The sequence below is a fragment of the Miniopterus schreibersii genome (genome assembly GCF_964146895.1).
Source record: "Miniopterus schreibersii genome assembly, chromosome: 11".
NCBI classification, from domain to species: domain Eukaryota; kingdom Metazoa; phylum Chordata; class Mammalia; order Chiroptera; family Miniopteridae; genus Miniopterus; species Miniopterus schreibersii.
In genome coordinates, this window is record NC_138111.1 from 13,985,156 (window position 1) to 14,010,285 (window position 25,130).

A 25,130-nucleotide genomic window follows, 5' to 3' on the forward strand; every position below is an offset into this window, starting at 1 on the left:
ACCTATCATTGTACTAGTTTATTATATATGTTCATTCTTTTATTTCTCTTACTTATGCGTATATAAATCTAGCACCTATCCCTATAGACACATAAAAAATTTTCTTTAGCACAAAATCAGGTCACGTGTGCATGTACCACGTGCTTTTTTTTCACCAGACAATCTGTCACGATTTTTTCCAGATCAGTGCACAGAGATTGTCTTCATTCTTTTTACTGGCTTTGTAGTATTATGAGGATGGACCCTAATTTATTTGAACAATCCTTACTGATAGATATTAAGGTTGTTTCCATGCTTTGTCCTTTGTTGGCTGGTACAAACAGTGCTGCAGAAAGGATCACTGCGAGCACAGGTCTCTGTGTACACTGAATTTCTAGATGATGGTTTCTAAGGTGGAATTACAGAGCCATAGGGTAGAAACATATTGACTTCTCCAACAGACAGATCAGCATTTCTCTCAGTAAGGGCTGAAAGCATTGGCTTCTCACATCCTCTAAGGGTATGGACAGTTTGTACAAAGCCTTTCACCCCCTCTCACCCCACTTGTTCCCCTTGCCTGAGAACTACTACATGTAGAAGACACATCCCTGTTGAGGAGTGTGAGTATTGCTGAGGTGGGAAATGGTTGAGATCCACTGTGGGAAGGCACCAAGGCATTTGGGTCGAGCCCTGCCCTGCAGCTGAGCAGTGCTGAGGTCCTGGCTACACCCCTTGTAGAAGGTCCAGCAACACGGGGCTGAAGCTTTCTAGACCTTGGTTTTCTACCCGGGGAAACAAGTAAGTTAGACTTGATGACTGAGGTTCTCTTTTGGCTCAGACATCCAGTGATCCCAGGAAAGGTGAAATGAAGGAGACAACAGGGAGAGAGGAACTTAAAAGAAAAGAGTAACCAGAGGCATGGAAACATGGATCAGACTGATGAGTCTCGGCGGGGGAGGCAGGAAGAGACGAACCAAAGCACTTACACGCCCATGTGCACTACCCATGGACACAGACAACAGGGTGGTGAAGGCCTGGGGGGGAGGGGGCAATGGGGGGAAAAGAGGGGGGCATCTGTAATACTCTCAACAATAAAGATTAAGTTTAAAAAAAGAGAGAAGAGTAATGTTGAGAAAGAGGAAAAGTCTATAACAAAAGAAAAACAGAAACCAAAGAACGGAAGCAGTGAGAAATAAACCCATCTCCACTGTCAGGGACAGAAAAGCCCGGGGGGGGGGGAGTTAGGGGGGGAGCGGGTACAGAAGGCACAAATGGTGATGGGAAAAATAAAATAAAATACCCCCCCCCCCAATTCAATATGTAGCAATGCCAGGAGCTATATAACCTCTGGAAGGAAGAACAGAATTCCAAAGGGGTGTGAGGACCTAGGGTGTTTCTCTCTTATTTTCAAAACTCCCAAATTTAATTTCACCCAGAAATAATGTTTTCATGTTGACTGAGCCCAAGGGGAGAGTAACAGCTGGTCACAGGGGAGAGAGCGAGGTGACAGATCGCTTCTCACAACCTCATGCTTCCAAGCGAGCCGCAGGCACACAGTGCTCCGCCCCTGGGGAGAGGGTGGGTTCTCTTCTTATCAAGGTTGTGTTAATCACAACTGCCCAAGTCCTCTTCTTCACTGAACAACCTCCTTAGGTTCCTCCAAAACCTTGTTTGGGGACAGCAACTGATGCTAGGACCTGACCAAGGATGCAGAGCTATGGGGAAATAGAAAGAGGAGTGGCCTGGTAGCTAACAGAGTTTGAGGCCTGAATCTGCCCCTCTCTGGTCCCACAACTGTAAGCAAAGTCATTTTCCCTCTCTGGGCCTCCTCTGGTGTTCTCTAAAATGAAGGGTTTCAAAGAAAACAATGGTCCTCAAAGTCCCTGGATGGACCACCAGCAGCAGCAGCAACAGCTGGGAACTTGCTAGAAATGCAGACTCCTTGGCCCTGCCCCAGACCTACTGGCTTAGAAGTTCTGTCAGTGGGGCCCAGCAATCTGTTTTTTTAAAAAAATATACCTTTATTCATTTCAGAGAGAGGAAGGGAGAGGGAGAGAAAGAGATAGAAATATCAATGATGAGAGAGTGGTCATTGATCAGCTGCCTCCTGCATGCCCTCAACCAGGGATCAAGCCTGAAACCCGGGCATGTGCCCTGACCAGGAATCAAACCTTGATTTCCTAGATCCTAGGTTGATGCTCAGCTGCTGAGCCCAGTCTGTTTTAACAAGCCCTCCAGGTGATTATGATGCAGGTTAAAGTTTGAGAATCAATGATCCAAAAGACCACAAAAGTACCTGTTAATTTCACGGAACCTAAGCTTAGCTAGCTCTAAGGATTAAAAAAGGGGGAGAGGGATGTGTAAAATTAAACACTTTCCTAGTCTTTGGTCTTCCAAGCCAAGGGTGACAGACCTGGTGCTATTGTCCCTCCAGCTTCTTCCTGTTTCTTGCTGCTTAAATTGTAGTCCTTGGACTGACAGCATCCGTGCCATCTGGAAGCCTGCTAGAAACTCAGGATCCCAGGTCCCACTCCAGACCGCGGGTTCCTAGTCTGCATTTTTAATAAGACGCTGGGCTGACGTGAATTCACATTCCCGTTTGAGAAGCCTGCCGCCAGATCTCTCCTGTTTTTCTCCTTCCCTCCCCTTGCTCGATTATTTGGCTCCCTCATTTTGCATCACTCTTTTTTTTCTCTCAGTTACCCTTGGAAATGCCTGCACTTCTAGAGGCGCAGCTTAGACCTAGGCTGACATCACGTTGAACTAATCGCAGGCTACCCAGTGACCTGAATATCAGATGCGTACTCACAAAGGAAAGCTAACAGAGCTGCGCCTCTCTCTTCTCCCTGTGGGAGGCAGTGTAGTACAGGCCAGCGTCCTGAACTCCGAGTTCCAGTCCCAGCTCTGCCCCTTCTCTGTGTTGGAGAAAAACATTTAACCTTCAGAGCCTCATTTCTACAGTGGAGATATCATCTTGCCTTTTATTTGGGTTGGTTGTGAGAATAAAATGAGATAATGGAAATGAATGTAAAAGGCCCTATTCGAATGCAAGGAGTGGTAATAACTATTACCAAAGCAACTCATAGCCTCACCCTTCCCCAGGGCCTTTTCCAGAACAGACCTCAATTTCCTGCCCCTCACCACCTGCTGCTGAACATGGGCACCGATTTCCACATTCCGGAGCCTGCGCCCGGGGGTTTTTATTAAGAAAGCAACAACTGGATTGCTTCACTCCCTTCCTTCTCAAGAAGCGTGTTTATCGGCCTGTAAATTCCAACATACCAGTCACTAGTATATCACAGAGAGAAAAAGGTTGTCGCCAAGAAAGATGTGTCATTCCACAAAAAATCTGGGTTGAATATGTACAAGGGAGCCGGCCCATGGAAATCTCTTTGGAAATGACAAAGTCCTATGATGAAAAATAACAGTACAATGCTGGGCTCATTTCAGCAGATAAATATTTAATGTAGATCAGCCAAGATTAATTACCGACTGCAACGCGCCCGCCCTCTGGCTGGTGAGGGGCAAGAGCATCTTTACGTTCATTTACGCCAGTTTTGGAAACAAGCAGAGCCTGGCCCGCCGGGGTTCGGTTTGCCTGCCCCCCAGACATGCCCCGCTGCTCCCAAGGCCTGCCCGGCCGCTCCCAAGGCCTGCTCTGCCCTGGCTCCAGCCGCAGAGCGCTGGACAGGCCGCCCCTCCACATGCTACCAGCTCCTGCAGGAGGGGACAGAGTTTAGAGAATCGCTGAGATCGGGACGGGAAACAAAGCGGTGGGAAAGGTCGCCTGGTTCTCCCGCATCCAAAACACGGGGACAACCCTGGGGAAGCAGGAAAAGAGGGAATGAGGGACGTGGCCGCCCGGGCAGCCGCTGAGGAGTCTGACTTCCAGCACCGGACCAGATTCAATCCTCAGCGGCTCCGGGCAGGTTCCATAAGGATGTCCCCGGCTGAGGGACAGGGTAGCGCTGGTGCTCAGGGCAGTTAACTCATGTACCCAAGGTCCACGAGGCTGATAACAGGTACGATTTCAATCTGCATATTTCTGACTCCAGAGGCGTCCTCCTGAACTTTAATCTGATTACTCATGGGACTGCCAAAGTTTTGTACTCAGGGGTCAACACCATACGGAGAGCTTCAATTTCAGCCTTTGTACCTCCTCTTTGTCTCTTTCTTCCACTTCCTCCCTCCCTGCCTCCTTCCCTCTCCCCCCATCTACCCATTCTCCGTGTTTCCAGCTCCTCTGACTACCCCTCAAACTTTCTGTGTCCCCCACGGATTTCTGAGGCCTCAGTAGGGATGTCTGTTTTCATTCAGAAAGAAACACAACTTCCCAGAGGCCCCAGCACGGCCCTTCTGATTTTCAGCAGTGGCATGCCACTAACTCATTGGGGGTTTTTTGTGTGTTTTTTTAAGAAGTAGGATCCTACTTGTACTAGAAAAGAGAACCAAATGGATTCAAACAGAACCACAAACATGCCGGGGCAAAAAGCTGAGCAACCTGGAAGCAGAGTAATACTTATCACCCTCCCCCGATCAGCAGCACCTTCCAAATCATCGCTGCCATCATCTCATCATTAATATGAACATCAGCACTGGAACCAGCTGGAGATATTACTGTTATCACCAGCGAAACTGCCATCACTCATCTTTCTCATCGCCAACCTTAGTAGCATCGGCAACTTTACCCAACATAAACAATATATATGCGTGGCTGAGGCATCAGGAGCGTCACCACCAGGATCATTTTTAACAAACAGCATCAAATTGAATGCAAGCCTAGTGCTGGGCATATAAAGAATAAAGTGTAGAGCCTTTGCATATATGAAATTTTGATGTAGCTGGGTAGACAAGATAATTAACAATACAAGGTCTGATTTTAAATGTCAAAAGAGGGCTTTTTGGTATTTTGAAAGATCAGAGACAGTCAAACATGCAGAAGAGGCCACATACGAGGACACGGGGTACTCGCGAGGCAGGCCATTCTAGCCCTGTGTCTGTCATTTATACGTGTGGAATTTTGATCAAGTCATCTAACCACTCTTATCTCAGTGTAGTCAATGGAAAATGAGAAGTAAGTACTAGACAGACCTTAAACCCTTTTCCAGGGCTAAGGTTTCTTCAAACACTTGAATTGCACTAACATGGTTGGCTGCACCGCCCCCCCCACCCCCAAATAGCCGAATTGTCCGGCTGATTTCACCTTAAGAAAATCAGAGGCAGAGAGAAATTTGAGATAGGAAAGGAAATAAACCCAGCTAACAAATCTCATCTGATTTGTCTCTCCTCTCTGGGTACCCAATCTTGGATTATTCCAAATTCTCAGTTTACAGGGTACAGAGCACTTTACTTTTCAATAATCCGCACATGGTGCTTTATTGTCTCCCCTTTGAGAGTGTTCATTCATAAGAGGGACCCAGTTCCAAGGAACAGTTCTTGAATAACATCCTTCATATATCACTGCAAGATGAAATGTCATTATCCCTGCTCAGAGATGGTTCACATTTTTAACTTTTATTCCACATACTCTTCTGGGAGCAGGCAGCTCTAGGTTTGAATCCTAGCTCTCCTCATTATTTTCTGTGTTGCTTGGGACAAGTTCATTAACTTCTCTGAACCGTAAACACCTCATCAGTAGAAATGTTACAGTCACATCTCTGTGGTAGGGTAGTTATGAAAATTATGATCATTTGATTGGTGACATATATCAGAACGCTGAGCTTGCTACACTGGACTTTTCCCTGAAGATCAGAGAAACAGACATATAAATAAGGCAATATAAATAACCCAGGGAATCAAAATCTCGAAGGCTTTCGGGGCCACGGAAGTAAAGCTCAAGTGCGTACGTACTTTACTACACTGTCTTAGTGATAAAGTCTGAGCGCCACCCACACTGGAAGGGAACAGTTGTAACACAGTTCCTGCCCATTGTTAATATGCACAAATGATGGCAGAGACTTATAAATTAAGAACAGCAATAACAACAACAAAAAAGATATCTGGATTTTTCATCATTCCTTTTAAACACTCACTGTAGGCCAAGCAAAAACATGTCCTGCCTTTGGGCCAAGGTCTACATATTACATTGCAGAAACAGAACGGATGGGTGGGTGGCTGTTGAAGGTCTGGTCTATTTGCCTGCAAGCATTTCTTCCCATCACCCTTCTTTCTTCCCATCTCACCTGAAGAGATCCATTTAAGGAAAACAAATGACTGGCTGCCCCCCCACCTCCCAGCTGTATGACCTTGAGCAAAAATATTTCTGTGAGCTTGCATTTCCTAATCTGTAAAATGGGGTTAAAGGCCGTATCTGTCATATAGGATTGTTGTGAGAATCAAATGCGTGCTTTGTTTTCTTTTTCAGTTTTGTTCTTGGTTCTGGAATGAATTCCAACTGGATTGCGTTTTGGAAATCCCCCCATTACCCTATCCTTCCAGCTCAACTTGCTCAACCTCAAGAGTGGGAGAGTTACATGGTTCCGCTTCCCGAACACTCTGCCTTTGGAAAGGCCTGCTCTCTAGGAGACCCTTTCCTTGGCCTTTTTAATAATAATAATGATAGCTATGAGTAGCAATAATAATAGCTATGAATAATAATTATTATTTAAAAGGAGGTTGAGCTGCAGCTGTTAGAGAGTGAGAACTCTGTGGTCTACAGGAAGTGCGATACCATCTACATTTCCCTTTTGCTGACAAGCATCCCAGTGCTCTTTTTGTAAATCAAAAGAATATTGAACTCATTATGTTGTTGCACAAGTTACCCTTTCGTTGGTCCATCTGTCTGGGTCAACTGTCCTCACATTTATTCTGGACATCTAAAAGATAGGACATCTAAGGGACGTCTCCAGTATTACAGCTGCGGTTCATTTTGTGATCCTAAAATGATATTCTGAAAGCAGGCCATTCAAGAGCAATCATTAGGCACCGAAGCACTATCTTCCATCTGAAGAGTGGAAGGAATCCAAAGTCAGTCCTGGGTACAAGGTGCCTGAGGCAGGAACAAGGCCCATATTGACGCTAGGGTGCAGGGTTCACCAAGCACATTTTTTCCACATTCCATTTCGAGCATCACTACTCTACAGGGAGGTAAAGATGATAAGTTTCTCTTTAAGGAGAAGGGAATTGAGGCTCAGAGAGGACAGATTATTCAGAGATCAAATGCAGAAGGAAAAACAAAAACTCGAATGCAAATCTTCTGCTGCAGATTGAGATCACCTCCACCCCGCCCCCTTCCTTCATTTCTTCTTTGTGTTCAATAACTAACTTCTAAGGCATTCTCTCATGTTAATTAATGCTTCAGCACTTAATTTTCAGACTGTGTCTTAACCCCAAGTGCCTAACATCCAATACCTTCAGCCCTTCGGCCCCTGGACACGCTCCATCTCAATGATCTTCATCTCCACCCTCTTCCGGCCTCCTCCTTTCTCCCAGGGTTACTCCTAGAATGCGTCATCTCCAAAGCCCATCTCCAAAGCCCCTCTAAATCTGACATATTGTATTAAAACATTCCAGGCTCTGACTTGTCCATCACAATACCCGCTCCCTACCTCTTCAAGGCCTCTAGGCCCAGGACTATCTCTTTTCCCTTCATCCACTATCTACTGTCTTCACTTCCTTTTGGATGGACTCCGACCCAATGATCCATCTCTACATTTACTTGTGGCCAATACTTTTAACTCCTTTACCCAACTGTCCTTGCATCTCCTTGACAAACCCCTACCCACATCCACCATCCATTCTCTTGCCTCAAAGTTTCAGTTCTTATAAAGAATAATATCCCAGCTGCACAGGCCGCAGCTGTCATAGTTGGTGGTCACCAACATTATCAAAGTGCTAACTGCTTCCTGGAGATCCTTTTACAGCCCCTTAATCAGGCCCCTCTCCCATTCTGCAGGTTAACTATTTCATAGTCTCTCCACTTACTACCAAGCTTATTTGCACTCCCAGTACCCCTTCCTCAGTGACTGGTTTCACATCCCACCTCACAAAGAGAACAGAAGCCATCAGAAGTCCTTTTCAATCCCGAGTGAAATCGATAGATTTATCTGTACTCACACCTCTCTTTCCCTTCTTTCTTCCCATTTCAATGGAAAAGTGTCCCTCCTTTTACCTCCGTCTGTGTGCTCTTGCACTTTCTCAAGAAGCAGGGAGGGAAAGTGCTTCCTCAATAATAACCCTACTCTGGCCCTAAGCATAAGTCTCTCCCTCTCTTAATGGTCTCTTCCCTCTTAGAAACCTTTCATAGCTATGATTCTTTTTACCAATAAAAAAAAGGCTACTCTCCTCTCCTGCTTCTCACATACTCTTCAACCCACTGCAATCTGACTTCTGTCCCTAACATTCCATTTAAACAGCTCTTGCCAAGGTCAAGATTTAAGTATAAAAGACTATTTGCAGTTCTAATCTTATGTAATATATCAGAAACCATGGCTCTGATTGCCTACACCTTCCTTCTTAAACATTCATTTATTTTAGCTGCCATGGCATCCGATGTCCTGATTTTCCCCCTTCACCACAGACCATCCCTCACCTCCTCATTGCTTTTCTCTGCGCATGCTAAGTAAGCTCCTCCATGAGAGCACATCCCCAAGGGAGATAGATCTACAATTACCATTGCTACCCTCATGGCTCTGAATACCATTATTTTTTATCCAAGCTCTCTCTTTTGAGGGTCAGAACCATTCATAAAACAACCGCCTACCAAGTCTTTATTTGGATGTTCCAGGTAGTCTAAATTCAACATTTCTAATGCTGACTCATCTTCAAACATACACAGACCTTCCACGGCTCCCTAGCTTGATGCAAAGCACCACCACCCACCTAGTTGACCAAGTTAGAAAATGTCCCTCTTTTCCCTAATTAACCTAGATCCAGTGATTCTTCACTTAAGGTACAATGGTGCCAAGTCCCTGCTTCTTCAGTCTTCCCTCCCTTTCAGCCTTCATGCCCAAATACCACATCTTCTTCTTTTTTAAATATCTCCAGCTATAATTTATGTGGCGTTCTTGAAATGATGCCATCATAGACATGGCGAACAAATTAATGGCTGTCAGGGGTTAGGGATGGTAGAGAAGGGAGAGGAGACAATAAAGGGACAGCACAAAGGAGGTCTCTGTGGCAATGGAACTGACCTGTATCTTCACCAGGGTGGTGATTACATGAATCTACACACATGATAAATGCCATAGAACTGGGCACACACATTGCACCAATGTCAGTCTTCTGATTTTGGTACTGTGCTATAGCTATGTAAGACGTAACCCTTGGGTGAAGGGTATGTAGGACCTCTCTGTACTATGTTTGTAATTTCTGGCCAATCTAAAACTATTCCAAAATAAAAATTTAAAATAATATATCTCAAATCCCCATGAAAGTTGCTTTAGTTTAAGACACTCTCCCCTCTCACTTGGATCACTGAGAGAGCTCCCTATTGCCCTTAAGCCCTGGTTCCTATGTTGTGTGCTGAGACACTGCGTGGCACTGTAGCACAGGTACAGTGGCTCAAGGGAAACGAGGGATACTTGACATTTATTGGGCATAGCAAAAACATTTATTGGGCATAGCAAAAACTACTAACTTGAGGTACTTCACAGTTTCAACATTAAAACACACTAGAGTCTTTCAATGATTGCATATTTTTGTGAAGCTGGGTTTTAGGCAGTTGGTACAATTACGAAGTAGTGCAGAAAAATTAATGAGGGGCAGGAAATGAGGGTGACAGGATCTAATTGCAAGATTTGAAAAGTAGTAACTGTGGTTATTTATGAATAAAATAAAAACATTGTTTTTCTCTAGATCTGCATGTATTATTTTTCAAATGGCCACTAAACTTATTGGGACATAACCACTTCATTAAGTTGTTTGGACCTAACTACTTAATAAGCAGAATTATTAGTATTTCTCTGGCCTAGGGGACCCATAACAAAACCACTGAGACATTAAGAGAGCATCCTGAAATGAGAAAGTGTGGGAGCCGCCAGTTGAGGATAAAATTCAAAGTCTCTTATGCAACATACATAGGGCTCCATCCTGACCTCACTCCTTGACTTATCTGGCCCTCAGCAGACATTTTCCCTGCCTATCACTCATGTCTGTCCCTTTCTGAACACCACCTGAGAACACACATGTGCACGCACACACACACACACGCACACCCCTCTACCTTCCTTTGCCAGCTCCTACTACTCAGATTTCAGCTTTAAAATAAAACAAACAAACAAAACTTTTTCTCCTTGAAAGCCTTCCTCAATCTTGCAGGGCTCACTCCAGTGCCCCTTCTCTGTGCCACAACCAGCACTCCTCATGGGAGGCAGTAATCTGGCTGCTTATCGCCTGCCCCTCTCCAGCTCCCTAGAGTCCCCCTCAAGGGCACAGATCAGGAATGTAGTCCCTGCACACTGTGGGGACTCAACACCTACTTGCTAAATTAATGCACAGACAATCCCCAACGCTTTAGCGGTGCCCAGACTTCCCCATCATTTGTATTCACAGCCTTCCTTCTCTCACAAACCACGCTTCCCCATCAAAGTGATATAAAATAGGGTGTCATACCACAGTCACAGAAAGGCTGTTGCAAGTGCTCAGGATGAAGGCTGCACCTTGCTGCCTTCACTGAAAAGCACACCTGTAATTTGAGCAAAAGCAAAGTAACCCCCACCCCACATACACACACCCCATCCTGAAATGCTACTGAAATGCTACTGATTGCCGTGAAGGTGTCTGGGTGAAGAGCCATCCCTGAGGGGCCAGTGTCTCCTGAGCATTAGACATCAAAACGCCCTGGCGGGCATCAGGCAGTGGGAACTGGAAGATGAGATGGCACAGACTGCTCCCGTCACCTGGGCTGATTAATAAATGAGACGCTTGCAAATCACGGACGTGCGCTGTTTACATGAATGGATGCATGCTGCTAGCTTAAGGACACCTTGCCAGTGCAGAGGCCTCTGGATTCCTGCTCCATGTGCCTCAGGGCATCAGAAATCTTCCTCACTCTGGCCCCCTTTCTCCATCTTCCTCCTAACAAGTGTCCTCTTAGTCTAAGAATGGAGCAACGCTGGTTTCACAGGGTACCTGAGCCTCAAAGCACACAGGTCAAGCTTCCCATCTGTTGTTGGAGTCTCCCAGAAGCCTCTGCAGAGTCCCTGTGGCTGAATGTCCCAGGGTTGGCCCTTTGGATATCTAAGTTAGCAGTCCTCAAGCCCTCGCTCTGTGCTAAATACCATCATATGTGAGTCTCCTTAGATTCATACAACAATCTTGGAATGTCTCCCCATTTTGCAGATGAAGAAACTGAGGCTCAGAAAGTTTAAGGAACATGCTCAGAATCACATAAGTGGGAAACGGCAGAGCCAGAACTCAAACCAAGGTCTGCCTGGGTCTAAAGACTTGCTCTTCATTACTAAGCTATAGCAACTGTTTTAGGGTTCACATAAGCTTAGCTGCTGACTTGCAGCTGTAACTTTCCCTCAAGGTTTGCAAGGACAAGTCAGGTGTAGATAAAGGGTGCGATGCAAGGCCTTCCTCCAAGCTAGTCTGGGAATCCACTGCTAACGAGACCCAGTAATTCTTATGCCCAGAAAGAAGGCCTTGAGAGATAAAGAAATTGCCTAGAGGCAGAAGCCTGGGCATTCTGGTTCTTTTCATGGGAGACACAAAGGTATCCAGCAGCTGTAGAAGGCTCCATGAAATAATGCATCCTGCCCCAGGGTGCCTAGAATGGAACTGGGGCAGGTGAGCCTGGATGCAGCCCAGGAAGAGAGCTGCCTGCCAGGTAGACCAAGCAGCTCTGCTGGTAGCACTGAGTGGTACTTGGGAGTTAATGAACTCCATCTTTATTGCCTTTGTCTGGGATCCAGCACTCCTTTCCACTCCCTTAAATTACTGCCAAGGGTTTGTAACCCCTCTCTCACTCCCCTCCACACATTCCTCATGCTGCAGCCAGAATGGTATCCCTGAATGCCTGTCAGACCATGTCGGGGTCAAACCCTTCACTGATTTACTATTGCCCACACCAGGCAAGGCACAGGTTCTAGTCTGCCCCCCTAAACCCACGACAAACTCCACTGGCTGAACATGGGGCAGTTTCCTCAGCCAAAACGTGACCAAAGCACAGACTCGAGGTGAGAGGTTCTAAAATTGTAAGGCCCATCCCATTGGGGAAGCTGAGATCGAGTTAGTTGGTACGCACCTACTTTTTAAAATAAATAAATCAGGAAGGAATAGATTAGGTTAGATTGGAATAGAACATGAAATATCGAGATTCATCACGTGCAGTAGTTTAGATTTTTTAATGAAATGAATTTTCATTTCCCATATCTCTAGGTATATTGAGTGCCAACGTAGAATGCATTTTTGTAGCATGAGTTTGGGTCAAGAGATGGCAAAATGAAACAAACAGAAAACACTGCTCTAAATAGCTATATGGTAATATAATGCCCTGACAATTAACTGGAGTTTGAAGTTCGTTAAAAGCAATTTGCCGGCCCAAACTCTCCTGCCTCCTTGCCTTGGCAGGTGCTACTCTATCTGCCCGGAGTGCTTTCTCCCTACTGCCTTCTCGTGAAATCGGAAGGCTCCTTGAAGACTGGGCTCAACACTCTCTCCTCCAGGATGCCTTCCTAGACCTGCCTTTTCCTCCTGTCCTTCCCCGCTTGCTTCACGAGTCCAGTGCTAGAGGAAATTCCCTCCTCCCACACAAGCCCCGCATCCAGGGCACTCATTGCCCGCTCGGGAACTTAGCAGGAGGCATTGTGCTTAATTGCCATTCAGGCAGTTTTCCTCAAGACACCCTGAGTCCCTTGAGGGATCAAGATTTTCCTCTTCCTATGCCCAGAAAACAGGGCACAGGCTGGTTGGCAGGAGTCTGGAGCTCAGTAAACATTTTTCAAATGCCTGAGCAAGTGACAGGTACTCCAGGTCACGGGTCCAGTCCCTCTCTCTTTCTTCCTTGGTCCAGATTTGGAACGTAGTGTCTGAAGCCCCAAAAGCTTGTCTCCATTTCCCTCCTAATATCGCCAGGTCACAATGATGGCCATATTTTGTGTCAGTCAGTCTGTCCATTTTCAGACACTGCTCCCGACTGAAGCTGGACAACCGCTCTGCGGGGCCTGCGGCAAACAAAGCTTTGCGGTTGCTCATGGGAGCAAAGAGGTCAAGTGCCACAAAGGTACCAATTTGGTAGCAATAAAGCTATCGTTCTAGGGAGTGGAAGATCAATTTTAAATAATCAACATGGAGGATTATCTTTGACTGGATCACAGTGGCCCAGAAGATGTTTGCTCTATTCAGGGAGACCTCGATCAGAAATTTGGATTAAATGAGGGATAGGGGAGGGGGAGGGCACAGGGTATTGGCTCTCACCAGGGATGGCAACCAGTGAGTGGCATCTACACCTCCAAACACGGGACATCTCCCATGCTCATCTTATTTTTAGCCTAGTCGGCATCCTCTAAAGGAACAGAAGGGATTTGTTAATGCTCTTGGTCCAAGCTGATTTTTAAGGACTCGGGGAATGTGTATCTGAAGCCACCTATGAAGCCTGAACTTATTACTTCCAAAAAACCCACGAGACCTCCCAGATCCCCTGGAGGAAGGGAGGCTGTTTCATCTGGAGTGGAAAACCACTTTCCCTCAAATGCTCCCTCTGCAGCAGGAAGCAAAACCCGCCTCACCTTCCTCAACGCATCAACGGCCACCCTGATTAAGGCCCCGTCTAAAAACAAAGGAAATAAATCCCTTCCCCTCCAGTCCTGCAGCCAGGCTCTCTGGGAACCCGGCCATACCCTGGTGCCTATATTTCAACCATTCCAACTCCAACTCATGAAGACCAAAACCCATTTGTTCTAATATCCTTCCCAGCACCCCTTTCCCTTTTTGTGCAAAAATACGTGCTCCAGAGAAAGGCTTCTCAGCCTCTGCACTGCTGATGTTGCGAGCCAGAGAACCGCGTGCTGCGGGGGGCTGCCGTGCACTGTAGAAGATGCGGTCTCCCTGACCCCTGGCACCTGCCCACTAGATGCCACAATCAAAAATGTCCCCTTAAGAAGAGGAATCATCCCCGATTGACAATCATTGCCCTAGGTCAGAGGTCCTCATGTTTATCCTAGACCCATTAAATGCAAACACATGACAAAGGACCCAGGCATTGGTATTTTTTTAAAGCTTTGCAAGTGACTCTATGGTGTGGCCACTTCTTTGCACATTGAATCAAGGCTTCTCCTTGCTCCTCTGCTGTGGCTCCTGCCTCTGTTGAAGTTCCTATCCCTACACCACAGGGCGGATGCCAAGCTTAGAAATAAAAAACAAGTGCAAAAATTTAGGAAATGAAAAGGGAGAGGGGAAAAAAAGATAAGCCTGTCACCTGAGATAGGAAAACGGAAGCTACTAATCCCATTCCTTTTCATTATAAACCAGGGGGTGCTCAAAGCAAAAGTGCAACAGGTAGGGTGGCTTCCTAGGCCAGATGCCAGATTCCCAAGCTGAAGAGATGTCCCTTCAAGAGTGCTCTGACACAGGCTGGCATCCAAAGAAGCAACACTCGAGCTGCCAACGCCAGGGAGTGCCAGCGGCTCCATAAACCTCTCCAGAATCCCAATCATTCCGAGAAAAAGAGGCTGTCCGGCCAAAGAGGCCTCGTCAAATATTATTAAATATTCGAGGAGTGATCTGTTTCCCAAACAAATAGATTTATGTCATTTGGGAGACAACACAGCATAGTTAACCCTGCGGGATCTGGAATCCGCTTGTCTGTGACATAGCCTATGCGGCCGTGAATTAGCTCTTTCCTTGGACAAGTTACGTAAATGGGTATGAGAACCAAGCCCAAGGCACAGGACTGTCCTGAGGATCAATCGGTTGGAATAATTTATATGCACTGTCGGTGCTAAGCACTTGGTAGGCTTTCAATGTTCGCAGCTCACTTATTATCACTGTTGTTATTGTTACTATTTGGATCATTTTTTTTTCCAGAAAACATCTTTTAACATCACATTAAACCAGAGTTCCATATAACATGCTTTAAGAAATTCTAACTTAGACTAGTTTTAGCCACACAAATAGAAATATAACTTTTGCACCATGTGATATCTAGATTCTTCCTGGAGCCCAGAGGTCGGTGGTTTCCCTTCAAGTTCAACCACAAGCATCCTGAGCAGCGCAGCAGTGGACTCCACTCTCACCGCCACCTGCCTGTAAACCCCTTGAAGGCAGAAACCTGTCTACCTTGCGCACCATCATCTCCCCGTGTACAGCATGTAGCCTACCTAGGTGTCAATGCATATGCTTGACTAATTTCTAGATGAGGACCGCACCTCATTTATCTCAATAAAACCATCCACCTGTCCCCAGCTTTACCACAAAACCCTGCTAAGATATTTTTGTAAAACACACGAAGGAACCATCAGGGGAGTAGATGAAAACTGAGATTCATGCAACTCTGAAACAATTGCAAGAAAGTTAGGCAACCAGACTTGCTTTGCCAAGATTTGATTTACACTCAAGTTTCAGGTACTTATTTAAGGCTCAAAGAAAGGTGTACCATAAGCCACAAACCTTGCTCTGCAACCCACAGGGAAAACCACTGGATATGAAGCCACCTCTTATGGCACAGTGACTGCCATCATCAGTATCTCTCCTCTGCCTGGACTCTCCAGAACCAAAGCCTACAGAGGGTGCCACGTTTCGTTTCTCCTACTAAATCCACCTCTGAAATAATTACTAAATTTACAGCAATTATTAATGACCTCAAAGTTAGGACAAATAAACCAAAAAATAAAACACAAAAAGGCAGTGGAAACACAGGAAATGCCTTTGGACCAAACTGACTTTTAAATTAACACAAGTAGGGAAAAAATAATTTCTAGCAATGCTATCAGCTCTCCCACATAGAGGAGGAAAGAATTTGCACTTATGCAGCTCCTACAAAATTCCAAGCTCAATATACTTGATATCTAAGGTACTTCTCACCACAACCATGCAGTTAATATTATCTTCATTTTACAGATAAGAATACTGAGTCTCAGAGAGGTTGTGACTCGTCCATGGTCAAAGGATGTCTCTTGGCGTTTGCTAATAAACCAGGTGACTGAGAAGCAGAGAGAGTCATGAACACAGTGTTCGGGACTCACACTGTGGAGTCTCTAAGGCCTGCTTTGGATTCCCAGCTTGGCCACTTCCCAGATGTGTGACGTGGACAATACGCTTAGCCTCTTGCTGTCTTTGTTTTCTCATTCCCCAAATGGACAAAACCAGCATTTCCCTTGCAGAATGCTGCATTTAATGACTGTTATATGTATGGGCTTAACAGAAAGTTAAAAATAAATGATTTTATTAGAATGATGATTTAGAACCTTATGAAAAAAATTCCAGATATAAGAAAATTTCAGTTTTACAGAGCATTTTCACACAAATTGTTATCACGTGACCTAGTAGGGAGGAGAGACATCATTCTCTCTTCCTGTACAGAAAACAGTGTCCTCTGCACCCATAAAATGATGCCTGTTTGCTTACTGGATCTTTCTTTCCTCTATCCTCCACTGTGGGCTTGTGGGGTATGTACCTATGTGTGTGTGTGCGTGTGTGTGTGTGTGCACGCTTTATTTTTTTTGATTGCTCATCTCTTTATCTCCAATTGTAGCACAGCTTCAAGGGTGTGATTTGTGTTAAGTTCTATAGCAATGGATGAATGAATGAGTGAACGGTGCGTGGATGAATTTGCCCAGGATGGCAAAGCTAGAAAGCGGCTCCAAACTAAACAAAACCTACGTCTCTGAACTCCAAGTCCAAAGTCCTCTCTGCTACCCTATGCTCTGTTCTTAGATGACAATATTTCACAGAATCATGGAATTTCAGACATGGGAAGGCCCTTGGAGACCACCTAAACTAACACTCCCATTTTACAGATGAGGAAACAGAGGCTCAAACAAGTTCCCTAACTTGGCTGAAATCATGTTTCAGGGAAGTGGGCGACCTGAGCCAGCACCAGGTTCCCTGAGCCCCGGCAGAAGCCAGCAGAGAGCTCGTCCAGCCTCCATGTGCCAGCTCAGGCTTGTGAGTGACAGAGCGTGTGCCTCATGCACCCAAATCATTGTTGTGCACATATTACTACTCCGCCTGTGGAGCAACCTGAGAGGGAGCTTCTGCTGGGATTTCCTCTGAAAGATTCTCCTCGTGGCAGCAGCACCATCTCCCCAGCAGGACTCTGTGAGCTGAAACCAGCCTCTGCGTGCAGACGCATGAGGGGAAGGCAGCCTTAACCCACTTAACTGAGGAGAAGAGACTTCCAGTTTATTCCCGAAGCTTCTAGATCACTCAGGGCTCTAGCCTGGATCCAGGGTGGGGGAAACTGGCCAGAGCCTGAGGTCTAAAACATTTTCAATGAGGCTGTCTCTCTAGCATATGACAACAGAGCTCATTCCAGTAGGAAAGCCTGCCTTTTGTGATGCAAATGTCCAGTTTCTAATGTGTGACATCCATGTTAGTGCACAGGAAATCACTGGTGGACACGTGTTAGTGTCAACAAGCAGCATGCAATGGGAAGGAAGAGTCCATGGACAACCAGCCTGAGGAGCATGTCCTAGTTGGTTTTTGCTCTGGTCTGCACCCGGTCTGCAGAGGCACATATGTCCCTGGGTACTTATGTGCATGTCCATGTGCGGGTGATGACAGAAGCCCCACCAAATCTCTGCACACAATAGGTTCCAGATCGGTGCTGATGGTAATAAGGTTGCCCCAGTTCTACCTATCCTGCTCTTTCTTCTTTGTAGCCCTGTGCGTGTGTGTTTAATTAATGTTAGTCTCCTAGGAGCGAGGGACCATGTTTGTTTTAGTCAGCATTGTATCATCTGCCCCAAACAGCACTGGGCCTGTAGGTGGTGCTTAGTAATTATTTGAGGATTAAATAAAGGAAGGAAGAAATAACTAGATGACCAGGGGCCCGACTTCTGGGTTGAACTCCATCATTTAATTAACCACGTGACCTTAGTTAAACCTTATACTTAATTTGAGAGCTAGAAAGGAGCTTAGAGATCAGCTTGTTGGCTGATTGCACACTTTGTTTTAGCAGCGAACGCAAAGAAAAGCCTAGGTACAGCCCGCAAACCTCTTCTCGCAGGAGCTGGGGAAGGCCGGGGATCCTGTCTCACCGCTTCCTCCCCTTTGCCTGTCTTCCTACGCTACACTGGCCCGTACGACTTCTTTAATTGATTCTCAGGGTTTCAAAGAGCACTGGTGGAAAACCACTGATCTACATCACTCACGCCTATCTTTTGATGGGTAACGAAAGTGGGATCCAAGAGAGGAGGGGACTTGCTTAATGTCACTAGACCACTGCCTGGAGAGCGGACATTAGTATCCAGATGTTCTGACCCACAACCTCATTAGCAAACTTTCATTTCTCAGCATCTCTAAAACTACCCCCAAAATGTTGACAAAATGGTTGTGAGAAAGTAAGTTTGGAAGAGCCCTTTCAGAGCTCTGAAACCCTCCACATTTGGACACCATGCCGGAGGGCTATGCAGCAGAGTGGGTAAAAAAAGGGCTTTGGGTAGATCTGTGTTTAGACCCTAGTTCTACTCCTCACCGGATGGGTGGGATAGACCAATGATTTTCAATCGGTGTGCCATGGCACACTGGTGTGCCGCAAGAATTTGTAAAACATGCAGAACCTTACTATTTAGTCAGGGGCACTGACCTCTTTTCCCTTAGATTGTGAAATTAAAAAATGACAACAGCCAACATAAAACCAGCAGTCCAGTGTGAATGAATCAAAACTATACCTATTTTTGTCAGATCGCCAAAAAATATATTTCTGGGGTGTGGCACAGAATTTTAGTAATTAGTGTATGTGTACCATGAGATGAAAATGGTTGAAAAATCTCTGTTCATCTCACAGAGGATGTTGTGAGAACTGAATGGCCGGCCTTCATGACACATCGTAAGCGCCCAGTAAAAGGCTGCTAATGTGGAATACGCTGGAGCTGTGGTTCTACTGAGGATACCCATTTAAGTCTCTATTTCAACAGCAGCAATCACAAATACAGATTAATCATCAAACAAGCATGATAGCTCCCTTATGACCCTCTATCACTTTGTCATATCAGGACTACTTATATTCAGACCAACTTATCCCTAGTGTCTAGAGCCAGTTCAGGCATAGGAGAGCTGCTAAGAAACATTTGTAAACAATGAATGGATGCCTTCAGTTCTAGCACATTTATTCATATGGATGGACTTAGCAGATTTGGTTTCCAGTTCAGGCTCCACCTTTTCTCAGCTACATAAATGTATTCAGGTCAATCATCTCTTGATCTTTAAAATGGAAATATGAGCCTTGGTTATCCCAACTTTAAAGTACTCTTAGGAGGCTCAAATGGAAGAGACGACCACAGATAAAACCAAGAGGCTATTATTACCTGACAAATCACAAACATCTGGGCCTTTACCACTACTTCTCTTCCCCTAAATCCAACGTCTCAAGCCAATGTCTTTCCCAGTACCAGAGACTTCAGATACTGGAGCTTTCTGTTGCGTAATCAGTGAGCACCCATATTTAGTTTAAGCATATCCGCTGATAGAAATGGTTGTATTGTGCCCGATACTATTTTAAGGATCCAAATTTGAAATTAAGTAGATAGCTGTTGTTCTTGGGTGATTGAGAACTAGTTCTTCTAAGGAATAGTTTAGACTTTTGAATCAACTATATTTTTGAAATTCTGATAGTCTTCTCTTTTGAAAGAAATATATATATATATAATGTCTTTGCCCTCCAAGAGTTTCTAGTTGGGTAAGAAAGAAACACAAGAATGTACTCTGATTCCAAATGGTTTAAAACTAAATACAAGTGCAGAAAGCTGTAGAAACACCAAAGAGAGGGTGGTCAAGTGGAATGAGGAGATACTAAGATGGTTTTAAGGAAAAGAGAACTTTGGGTAAGTCCTTTTTGTATGATTAGGATTCCAAGGGGCCAAGAACCAGTTCAGATCTGCTCAGGAAAAGGCTGTTCACTGAGTGTGCTTAGTTATTTCTAAACCCGTGCATGTGTTTGGGTAGGTTATTGGATGCACTGACCGCATTTGCAAAACAACACTACCAACACCTGATGCGGTTGACTAAAAATATTTGATCATTTACAATGTGACTTTACACAAGTTATTTCACCTCGCTGAAGCTCAGTCCCCTCATCTATAAAGTGGAGAAAAATGATAGAGCCTATCTCTGATGGTTTAAAAGTTTAAATGTGATAGTATATACAAAGTACCAGTACCATGCCCAGCACACAGTAAGTACTCAATAAATATTAGCTATTTGTTCTTCCCCTTGTCATTGCTAATCTCTCGTGCAAAGTTTTTAAAAAAAGGTGCAAAAGTGAGCGACAGCCTACTGCAGGGGCACGATCCCTTGGCCCAGACGCCCCTGCCTTACAGCAAGGCCCATGCCAAGGACTGACCCCCGAGAGCCCTCTAGGAATGAAAAGCAAGGGCCAGCGGAGCCCGGAGCTTACCTGTATATTTTATATCTGGTTGTAAATCCTTGACGGTGTCTTTCCACAAAGGATAGGTAGCTCCTGGAGTGGTGGAAAGGCCCCCTGTCTGAAATGAGCCAATCAAATTCCTTGGAGACATGTTGGTCTGTCCCAGCTGGTTCCTGGCGGGAGGGCTGCACTGAGATACGGCCCCATACAAACAGGAAGTAGAGGAGCTCAACAAACCTCCAGTTCATGCTTTTCTGCAGGCCTTTTTCCTCTCATTCTTGCTCCATTCTGTGGAGTCCTGCGGAGAAAGGGCGAGGGGGAGGGGGCAGAGACAGAGAGAAAAGAAAAGGAAAGGAGAGACAAAGGGAAAGAATGGTATTAACACATCTCAATACGGCCTTACATCAGTAGAGCGTTTTCAGGTTTACAAAATTCAGTTCCGCGTCTGGTTAAGAGCGCCGCGCCTGCGGAGGTCCGTTCACCTGCAGGATGAACGTGCGAACTGCTCAGCTTCTTAGGGGTGCGGTTTCCTCCTCTGCAGAACACAGGGTGCGCTGACGTGCCTATACCTCGGCGCCTGGCACATCGAAGGCGTTGAAGGCGTATGTGTTGAAAGAATGTATGAAATGAAGAAATGCAGAGACAGCCTCAGGGATGCGGAGACAGAACTCAAGAGTCTGCCCCACCTACTGTCTCCACAAACAGCCTGCCTCTCACAACAGGGCCCCAGGAAATGAGAATTCCTCTCTCTCCTCCTCTCACACGGACCTGCTGCAGACGCACTTTGCTTTTGCATAATCACACGAATGCACACGGTCTCGGGATGGATTATGAGCATGGCCCTCTGGTTGGATTCCTTACCGATGAAGAGTCCCTGGCGCTCATTAGAGTCACGTCTACAGTGCTCAGAGGGGTGTCCCCTTCACCCCAAGGAAACGTGACCTGAGGATTCACCTGCTAGTGATTCTGAGCCTCAAGGTTCCCTGATGTTCAGAAGGGAAACTAAAGGCCAAGAAACTCGGTGGGGCCTTAGCCACCTCTTTTTTCGGGGGATGGTAGCATAGCACAGTGGAGCCATGTTCAAGAAATGCTTAGGACCAAGGGGGAGCTCAGGAAGAGGCTCCTTGTAGGGAGGAGAGAAGAGAAGAGAGGCTTTTGAAAATCTATAAATTTTGCTTTCATCATTTCATCATCATTCTAATTACTAGCCTAGAACTGCCCACTTTTTCAAGAACAGCTCATCTCAGTTCGTATCAAAGGCAGCTTTGAATCCAGGCCTCATCAGTTATAAACAGAATGATTCCAGACAAGTCATTTAACCTCTCTGAGTCTGTTTCCTTGTCTGTAAAATGTGATTAACAACAGCACCTGGTATGAAAATGCGACGACACCATTTATGGGCCGCGTTCCCCTCAGTGCCTGGCACTCAGCAAGTGCTCCATGACAGTGAGGGGGTGCTGAGGATGAATGCTGGTCCTGGCGATGTCCACGTATTCCCTGCCAGGAGTGTCCTCGCTCATATTGTCCCCACCGCCCAGCCAAGTCCTGCTTAGCTTTCAGCAGCCGCCTGAGTCAGGCCCTCACAGGTCATTTCCTTTTCCTACTCATTTCCAGAAGTGCTGGTCCTTTCTGCTCTAGTCGCTCACTTCATATAACTCTATGTTCGTGATTATTAGCTTTCATTATACTTAACTGTTTCTGTATCTCTCTGGCTCACTGGGCTGTGAGCCTTTATCTGCAGAGTCTTTAAAAGACTGTTTCTGCACATGGCAAGCGGCGTGACTTCAGACAGTCACGTCCTCTCTCTAGATCTCAGATTTTTTATTTCTATCTTTTAAAAATGTGGCGAGGACACAAACATTTTGCCAAGTGTAAAATTATGTACCAACGTGAGTAGATATGATATCTTATGTGTCTACTCTTCCAACTGAAAATGGGAAGAGAGTAGAGCTAAAAAACTAAAGGGGAATCAAAAAGAGATGGAGATTTCCTACTTGATTGGATGTTTCCCTCTGTTGCCCAACTGCATTGTTTTATTATGAGGAGCTACGGAAATCTGCTTGGCACCGCGAGCCCCAGCTGCCAGAGGCCAAGGAGAAAGGCCCGTGGGCAGAGGAGAGGGCTGTCGGAGCCGAGGCCTGAAGTTCTGTTCAGAGCCTCAAACAAAGCCACGCGTGTTGAGTGCAGAACTGTAACAGCTGCAGCTGCCAACACAGCCTGCCAGCCCCACCTGAGTGCAAGCAGGAGTGGGGGCGACTGTTCGGAGATCCCGGTGGGGAGCAACCCACACTGAAATCGCAGCGTGTCACCCATAAAGACCTTCCAAATGGCTTCTGCTGTCAGTGGGGGCAGGGTGGGAGCCTGGAGAGAACGCCTGGCTATTGGACGTGTGCAGGGAAACACGATTCCGAACACTGCTGCTCTCCAAAGTGGAACGAAGCTAAGCGTGGAGCAGCACCCCCGTGAGTGTGTGTGCGCACAAGACAACGCGCCCTCAGCCTGCAGCCCTAGAATTAGCTGACATTTGAAAGATCTCAGCCAGTGCTTCCCGACTGGTGGCCATTTTGTCCCCCAAAGGACATCTTCCATTGTCATGACTGAGGGGGTGCCACTCACGTCAAGTGGGTAGAGCTAGGGATGCTGCTAAACATCCCACAAATGCACAGCACAGCTCCCAACAAACAAAAACACTGGGCCCACTTGGCAATGATGCAAAAGTTAAACCCTGCTCTAACCCAATTTTTTTTAACAGATCATGACCTCAGAGACCAAGTGCACCTGACTTCTATCTTTTAGCTCCTGGTTTTCATGTTGACACATTGTCTGAACAACGCAGTGGGTGTATATGGCCCTGTGTGAACCTTCTTTGCAGTTGGGACCTATGATAAAATCTACATTTGAGCAAGGAGAGATGAGTGGTTCCTGGAAGAAGGTAGAATATATATCTCTGTTGACTTAGAAAATCACACTAATCCACAGAACACTAACAATGAAAACAAAAGTTTCTATGCAGTGAGTTTTAATAGACGTGGATATTTTGTTGGGCAAGAACGACAGCCTACATGTTACCTACATGTTGTCATATTATGACAGATGCTATGACTCCCATTCTATAAACAGGCCCATATCAGCACCCACTGTACTGGAGACTCAGGATCATATACAGGTGCCATGACTGGTAATGTTGAGCATCTACCCTGGGCTTGGATCTGTGTCTGCTCTCTTGATAGCAGTCAAAGCACCCAGCACAGAGTAGATGTTAATAAAGGTTAACTCCGCCAGGAGGTCACGCTATCCCATTTCACAGATGAGCACCTTGGGACTTAAAGACATTGAATAACTTTCCCAAGCCCACAGTCTGAAGTATTAGAGTCAGGATTCTAACCCCTGGGTTTCTCATTACAAAGTCTGTAAAATTTCAACTACATCCCCACCCTCGTGCCACCCCGGCTGAAATTAGGTCCTGCCCTCCACAGGTTCAATATATTGTGAGGAGTCACGCCCATTCATGAGGAGTTCTGATAGGAAATATGCCGTCATAAATACTATAACAAAAGGAAAACCTCCGATGGAGGAATAGAGGCCAGGGATAAGGTTTTCAACCAAGAGATCCGAAAAGGATCCTATAGAAGAGGTGGTATTTGGGCCTTAAATAGCATGTAAGGTTTCATTAATAAGCAGAGATGAGGTCAAGGAAATTCCAGCAGAGCAAGTGGCATAAAACGAGTGTAGGGGTAGGACAGGGTAGGGTGATGGCATGTGTGGCCGGGGTAGGACACAGGTAGCAGAGGTTTCAGTGACAATAAGGGTCTCTGAGGCATCTGATCGCCCCTATTTCTCATGCTCTCTCTCATCAAGCAAGAACCCTGCATTTCATTTCGGTGCTATATGCTAAGGACAAAGCACTGGGGCTGTTCAATAAATTCACTCATTCATTCATCCATCAACATATTTAGCTGGGAATTAAACAGTAAACAGAGCAGCCAGGGCCCTCCAGGAGCTTATTTTCTGTTGGGTTGGGAAGACTAAACAAATGAGAAGTGCCTGTATCTATGACATGACTGTGAGAAGTGCTCCAAAGAAAATCAAAGGTAAAAGGGGGGCCGAGAGCGAGAGTGCGCCTTTACACGCAAGCTGTTCAGGAAAAGCTTCTCTGATTAAGAGCTTTTTCAGCAGAGACCTGAAGGACGTGAAGGAGTGAGTGGGGCAAATGCCTGGGGGGAGATGATGTCAGCGGAAGGAAGGGGGAGAGAGGGTGGGCACTGGTTTCCTTCTGGATAGCCAGTCCCCCAAAGGAGCTTACAGTTTAGTTGCCACAGAAGTCAGTTAGAGGAAGGAATCTCGCATTAACTGAGCATTTACTATGTACCATGAACCACACTAGCTGCTTTACGCATGTGACTTCCTCTCACTATCATGAGAGATTGTGATCTCCATTTTATACATGGGGGGAGGGGAGACTGAGGTTCAGAAAGTTGAAGTAACTGGTCCAACACAACAGAGCTGGCAATTGACAGAGCTAGAGCTGGAGTCTGTGCTGTCCAACTTGGGAGCCACTGACCACATGTGGCTCTCAAGCACCTGAAATGTGGCTACTCCGAATCGAGGTGTGATGTGAGCTTAAAATACACACCCACCAGATTTCAAAGACTCAGTAGGAGTAACAGAATGTAAAATATCTCAC

At 45.9% G+C, this 25,130-nt stretch overlaps 1 protein-coding gene across 1 annotated transcript in view; it reads right to left on the reverse strand.

Annotated features, from left to right (window-relative positions):
- BRINP1 (BMP/retinoic acid inducible neural specific 1) overlaps nucleotides 1-25,130 on the reverse strand; it is a 145,629-nt gene that overhangs the window by 82,775 nt on the left and 37,724 nt on the right. The window contains exon 2 of the mRNA XM_081151561.1: nucleotides 20,477-20,744. Coding sequence (XP_081007687.1) covers nucleotides 20,477-20,694 — 218 coding nt within the window. The 5' untranslated portion in view covers nucleotides 20,695-20,744. The remainder of the gene's footprint in view (nucleotides 1-20,476; nucleotides 20,745-25,130) is intronic.